This window comes from Myxine glutinosa, chromosome 9, assembly GCF_964187855.1.
Source record: "Myxine glutinosa chromosome 9, kmMyxGlut1.1, whole genome shotgun sequence".
In the NCBI taxonomy this organism is placed as follows: domain Eukaryota; kingdom Metazoa; phylum Chordata; class Myxini; order Myxiniformes; family Myxinidae; genus Myxine; species Myxine glutinosa.
Window position 1 is genome coordinate 41,142,109 of NC_136269.1, and position 6,946 is coordinate 41,149,054.

General features: G+C 43.4%; 1 protein-coding gene across 2 annotated transcripts in view; it reads right to left on the reverse strand.

The window, feature by feature from the left end:
- Positions 1 to 460: 460 nt before the first annotated feature.
- The window catches only part of ANKRD27 (ankyrin repeat domain 27), a 147,193-nt gene continuing 140,707 nt past the window's right edge, over positions 461 to 6,946 (reverse strand). Inside the window, exons 24-29 of one of the 2 annotated variants that reach the window (XM_068129248.2) lie at positions 5,757 to 5,876; positions 4,755 to 4,913; positions 4,509 to 4,611; positions 4,335 to 4,407; positions 4,188 to 4,255; positions 461 to 3,041 (exon numbers count right to left, since the gene is read on the reverse strand). In XM_068129248.2, the coding sequence (XP_067985349.2) occupies positions 2,971 to 3,041; positions 4,188 to 4,255; positions 4,335 to 4,407; positions 4,509 to 4,611; positions 4,755 to 4,913; positions 5,757 to 5,876 (594 nt within the window). In that variant the 3' untranslated portion in view covers positions 461 to 2,970. The remainder of the gene's footprint in view (positions 3,042 to 4,187; positions 4,256 to 4,334; positions 4,408 to 4,508; positions 4,612 to 4,754; positions 4,914 to 5,756; positions 5,877 to 6,946) is intronic. The other variant, XM_068129247.2, reaches the window with a different exon arrangement.

Genomic DNA, 6,946 nt, shown 5'->3' on the forward strand with positions numbered 1-6,946 from the left:
CTGCATGATTACATCATTCCAAATACTAATCCAAGTTTTATTTAAATCCCTTCAGCTGTTCTCAAGTGTCACATTTTTACCTGACCTTTCACCTCTTGATGCCGAAATATAATAGGTTCATCTTTGCAGCATAATTTGTACTTGTGCCAAGTTTAATCAAAATCCCATCAATGGTTCACAAGTTAGTGCAGTAAATAAATTTTTCTTTTTACCTAATGGAACCTCTGGACCCCATAATCTAATCAGTTAATCTTTACACATTATACACAGTTGTATCAAGTTTGACCAAGTCCCTTTCAGCAGTCAAGTTATCGTGATATCGAAAATGACATGACGGACAGATAGCCGGACTGACAACCCCGAAAAGCAGAATTCCTTCGGTGACCTCGACAACGGAGGTATATAAACCGCCACTCATCACAACCTCTGTTCATACAGTCTATGAAGAATGGAGAATCAGTGCCTCATCAATGACGTTTTATTCATTATGGCCAGGGTGTGTTCTGTTTTGTATGCAGATGCAAATACTACAGAGGAATCAAACAATATCGTGCCGATGAAGAATGCGATCGTTTGAGCAAAAAAATAAGCCACACTGGAGAATTGTCCTGTTCCGACACGTTTAGAGAGCAAGCACACAATCTATTTAATTAGAAAGAACTGTTTTGACAATGCCATTAATTGTGCAAAGGCCTAGAGAGGGATTCAGAAGGTCATTTCTTCAAAGTGAATTCCCTGTGCAGTACCGTAGCGTTTACAATTCCAAATCGGGAGGGATTACCACTGCAATTGCCTTTCGTAAATCCTTACACTGAACCAGACAACAACTACACTCAAGGGATAGCAAGCAGTGTAACCTGGTGTCGAGGGACAGCCAAGAAGAGCAGACCACTTGCTACCAACAGCTTAGCCAGGATGGGCAACTTTCCGGTGCCGGTGACCTTCACAAAATATTCACAAAATATACGGTGAGATATTTAACGTACGACGTCGGCCAGTCCCAGCAGAGGGATCCTCCGGCTTAAAGTCCTCGAAGCCATATTCTGTCAGCCCACATTCATAATGCAATGTGGTTGTTCAATTGGTGAGAACAGAAATGTTATTTTAAAAAGTGAAGAGGCAAGTATCAAAATGGCCTCAATATCGCAGCAAAATATCGTGGGTGTACAGATTTAATCACCGCCAAAGTTGGAAATACAGACGTGCAATTCTTGCACAAAAACAGTCATTATGCATCAATGCGAGTCAACTGAAACGGTTAGAGTTGCAAGAAATGTGCCAAATTGGATCAAAAATGTACCGAATGATTGATTATAATCACAGTTTATTCGCACATACCCTATGAAAAAAAAACGTGTTTATCAAATATATAGCAAACCTCATTTGTTGCTAAGAATCAAATCCTGAAGGCTGTTCAAATAAGGGGAAAAAAAGAAGAAAAGAGCGTTAACAAGAAAAACACCGGTAAATTGTCTCGAAATGCATTTAACCTTAGCACGTACGCACTTGCACTTGGTTCTCAAAAATCGCTTCGATACGTGAAGAACAGTCGACATTGGATGGTTTTGCAAGGAATACGTCCGATGCAAACACGACGGTCGAGTTCAATTGCCGGCAAGTATGCTTCAACCTCAAAATAAGTGCATCACAAAATGACTTGCATAACACGAAGGAAGGAAGGAAAGAAGGAAATATGGAAATAAGGAAAGGAAGGAAGGAAATAGGAAGGAAAGAAGGTAATGAGGAAAGGAAAAAAGGTAATAAGGAAAGAGGGAAGGAAAGAAGGAAATAAGGAAGGAAAGAAGGAAATACGGAAGGAAAGAAGGAAATTCGGAAGGAAAGACGGAAATACGGAAGGAAAGAAGGTAATAAGGAAAGAAGGAAGGAAGGAAGAAAATAAAGGAAAGAAAGGAGGGAAGGAAATAAGGAAAGAAATAAGGAAGGAAAGAAGGAAATACGGAAGGAAAGAAGGAAATAAGGAAGGAAAGAAGGAAATACGGAAGGAAAGAAGGTAATAAGGAAAGAAGGAAGGAAGGAAGAAAATAAGGGAAAGAAAGGAGGGAAGGAAATAAGGAAAGAAAGAAGGAAGGAAATAGGAAGGAAAGAAGATAATAAGGAAAGAAGGAACGAAATAAGGAAGGAAATAGGGAAATAAGGAAGGAAAGAGGGAAATAAGGAAATAGGAAGGAAAGGGAAAGAAGGAAGGAAATAGGGAAAGAAGGTAATAAGGAAAGAAGGAAGGAAAGAAGGTAATAAGGAAGGAAAGAGGGAAATAAGGAAAGAAGGAAGGAAAGGGATTACTCATATTTAAGAGGGGACATCTTTCCTTTCAGTGCAGGTGTGACTGTAAACATAAAGACCACATTAGGACACAGTAATTAAACAAGATAGCAAAGTATCAAGCAACCATACAACGTGAAAATAGTCCATACTCAGATTGCTTAGAAACAAAATATCCTGCGCTTCATTTGCAGCGTGAAAATAAACTTTTTGGTCTTGCTGGAAGGAACAAAATACTCTTCAATTGATTACAAAAAAAAGAAAAAGATTGCAGTTCAATGTACATCAGCATAAATACCCCAGTATCCTTATGGCAACAATCTCCATTATAACGGAAACAAATCCAAACACACAGACTTCGTTATGTCATTTTTAAAAAGTGCAAAGCTCCCCAGGATTTGGCCTTTCAAAAGTAAAGTGACTGGTGCTCCATTTTCCTTGTATGCCCATCAAGTTCAAGTTCCCATCAAGCTCCTTGGGTGCTCGTCACATTCTCTGCACATCCTGCAAAAGCGGCCAACGCTCCGAAAGCAATTTCACGACGACTCGCTCGTGATTTGTCCTTGTGCAGGAGAAACTGTAACTGTTGGGCCTGATGGTGGTTGCAATCCAGATTTACGATTTGCCGTCAACGTTCGAACTCTAAAGCCATCGACTCTTTTATGCCTTCTGTCCACAGTCGACATTACCTCACTTGATTGGTGGTTGTGCAACGTGACATTTGCATTTCTGCCACCGTGCTTTGCATGGCCTGCCGGCTCCTGAAAACAAAAAGCGATCTCAAATACAAAACAGGCTTTTGGTGTTGCATTCACAGTATGGATGGACTGAAGGAGAAGATGTACAAGTGGAAGGAATGTATGGAGACAAAAGGTCTGAAGGTGAATATCGGAAAAACGAAGGTGATGGCAAGTGGTAAAGCATGTGGTGAGGTTGAAAGAACTGGGAAATGGCCGTGTGCTGTGTGCAGGAAGGGTGTCGGAGTGATCTCAATTCAATGTACAATGTGCGCTGAGTGGGTTCATCAAAAATGTAGTGGTTTGAGAGGGTTATTAACCAGTGTGGCAGCTACATTCAAATGTAAGGTGTGCACAGAGGGAGTTGCGGATGGAGGAAATGTTGAGTTGGATCTTGGAGACGGTGTGAAGCTGGAAGGTGTGAAAACATTTTGCTACCTCGGAGACATGCTGAATGGAGAAGGTGGATCAGACTCGGCAACGGTTGCTCGAGTGAGATGTGCATGGAAGAAGTTTCGGGAACTGAGTGGCGTGCTGATGAGGAGGGGAGTGTCGTTGAAGCTGAAGGGAAAGGTGTATGTTGCATGTGTGAGAAGTGTTATGATTTATGGGAGCAAGACATGGTAATGAACGTAGAGCAGCAACGAAGGCTGGAAAGGGTGGAAATGCGAATGGTTCAATGGATGTGCAGAGTATCGTTGAGAGAGAGGAAGACAAATTATGAATTGCAAAAGATGATGGGAATAGAGCCTGTGATTGATGCTGTGAAGAGGAACAGGTTGAGATGGTTTGGTCATGTGTTGAGGAAGGATGAAAGTGACTGGTTAGAAGAGTGATGGAAATGAATGTAGAAGGAAGTAGAGGACGGGGAAGACCGAGAAAGACTTGGCTAAAGATGGTCGAAGAAGAAATGCGGACAAGGGGGTTAACAAGGGGAGATGCAGAAAATAGGGCAAAATGGAGAAGATTGTCATGGTGACCGCAAGGCTAACCCCCGCTCTTGCAGGGAAAATGGCCTTAAAATGCATGTTGCGTTGTTGTTGTATTCACAGTGGTTTGCACCAAAGTGCATCGAAGTTTAACCTGCCTGGGAAGTGGCCGTGTGCTGTGTGCAGGAACCAGGCATGCAAATAATCTACTGTGATGGATTATGCCAAGTAAAACACACACCTGCTTCACCAGGTGTTCTCTCATAAATCCATTCTCTGCACTGGTCACTGTCTGCCTGAAACGAACCCCTGATTTCATTACATGAGCAGCAAGATGAATGACAGGATAGCAACTTCAGCAGCCATAGTTGGAAACTTCGTTTCTTACCTATCAAACATCACAGATGCTGCTGAAACTGTTACAACACTAAAATCGTCTTCGTCGACGACGTGAATCCTCACTGGAACACACAACAAGCAGCACAAACAAATAAGAGTGTGCACCGCAACAAGCTTTGCCAAACTCTGGCTCTCTTAACTACGGTTTACACATGCGTCTCACCGTCATTTTCAAGAGCAACCCCGTCCTGTTGAGGTTTGCCCTCCATTTCACAGTCACAATACGGCACTGTGGCTTTCCTTAGCACTGATAGTACATCTTCATTCTGTGGGCCAGGGTGGATAGGTCAAACAATGCAGACTGGCTGCTGCTGACAAAAAATAAATAAACTATATTGATACCGTTTCAGGATGTTCCAAATGGAGGATGTTCAATCCACCACAACATCATAAATATCACAGAGCCCACCTGTGTGCTCTCTGCAGCGGTCAGTTGCAGGTAGTTCCGACAATTGGTTGTGGCGCCAGCAGTCAGCAAGAGTTGAACTGTTGCAGAATTCCCAGAATGGGCTGCTTCATGGAGAGGGACATTTCCTCTGTGATTGACCATGGACATGCTCGCACCATTCTGAGCCAAAAGTGTCAGGTTAACTTGGTTATGATGATGTCTTTACCTAGGTACAACTGGCAAGATGGCTTTAAGGTCCGCACACACTCATCTACACTGTATCGCCTAGGTTTGAATCGCTGCCAGGCTATAAACTGTCATCCTGGCAATTCATCAATGCACGTGCCGGCCCTCGGATGGATGTTACATTGAGTGTCCCATCAGCCGGCATTAGTTGGTAGACCTTAAAGATCCCGCAGTGCCCTTCACAAAGAGTAGGTGAGCTATTGACGGCACTCTGGCCAAATTCCAAATCCCTGCCATAACCTACAGGGGGCACTGCATGAGTAGCAGTCACACTCCCAGAAATAATGCAACCAGCAACCACAAGCTGCACACAAAAGGAATGAATGAACTTTGGCAAAATACCCACCGAAAAAATCTCAAGATAATCAAATAAATAACAATCAATCCTTAACACGGGGCTGCGGGGGGGGGGGGGGTAGGGGGGGGGGGGTGAGGAGGAGTGGAGGGGGCAGGTGGAAGGGAAGCGAGGGAGGGAGCCTGCCAAATATTTTTTCCAAAACAAAAAAATGCAATTTTAGATGACTTGTAGAAAAATTTCACATCACCCTTAATACGAGAGCGATACATCTTCGGGCACTACTGATATTGCATTTATAACGATCACAAAGGTGGCCACCTGCAGACCTTCCTCCTCCCCAACTCATCGAATCACTAGGAATTAACCAATGGAATCAATTTGCTGGTAAAATAGTATTATGGTAAATGTTGCCGGTACAGGCTAAACATACACTGCCCTACGATGCTAACAGGCGACAAGAGACTCGACCAGTCCAACACCTTCAGCAGTTGTTCCACTATGGGTGTGTTGCCGTTCGCACAAGCAAGATGCAGTGGGGTGCTGCCATGGTAGTCCTGCTTGTTCACTTTCACTCCATGAGCCAACAGCAGCTTCAACACCTGAAGAAAGAGCAAAACATGCACGGCGGGTTTAAGATGAGCCACATCTTGCTTTGCGACAAAATAAGGACGAGGAAAAACAATCTTTCATACTAAGATCAAAATGTTCTTGAACTGAACTCATTGAGAACATAAAGATACACTTATTCTAGCATGGGAGTGATGCTTGCTCACTTTCCAGGCAGAAGGGAGGCAGCCAAATGAGAAAGACAGGCTGATGAGCACAGACAGAGGAGAAACAAGAGTGGCAGAGCAGGATTTGAGAACATGGGCACAGATGTCACCTGGGAACATCACATCTACAGGATCAAACTGGATAGAATTTTAAAATCTGGACAGAGGGAGTAAGATAGGGATAGGGAGAGGGTGGGATCGGTTGGGTCCATGACATTTGTAGGCTAACACAGAGTTTAGACATGCTGCCTTATCTTGGGCAGAGTCTGCAGTCTAGCCGTTTGAGGTGAGGGATCGGATGAAGGAGGATCACACACGAGAGATGCACTCGACAAGGCTCCACAACCTAGATTTGGAGGAAGGAGACTAGTTGGAGAGTTCAGTCTTGAGGTTTGCAAGATGATGTGTCCTGGCCTGCCTTAGGACTTGGACACATGTATTGAAAAACCTTACAGAGTGACCTAAAGTTCATTAAAAAAGGGAGACGGCTCTGATTTCCTGTTTGCCGTTGAGGACCTCCATCCATTGTTGAGACAGCAGAAGCAGCATGTCCGGAGTAGAGTGACCTGGTCTGAATCCAAATTGATGATCAGAGATCAAGCCATTGGAGAAGAGGAAGGATTTGATATCACAAGCGAAGATGGATTCCATGACCTTGCTGATTATTGGGAGTAGGATGATTGGTCTGTAGTTGCAAGGATCTGTTTTTGCACCTTTTGTGTGCAAAGCAGTAATGTTGGCCGATTTCCCAGCAGATGGCAGATGATCTTGAGCAACAACAGATTTTATCAACAAATTATATCTGGGCAACAGATTTTAATCACAAAAACATTCCAAAACAAATGGACAACATATTTTACCTTTCAGGAAGGAAATGTTACTCTGTGACATTGCTA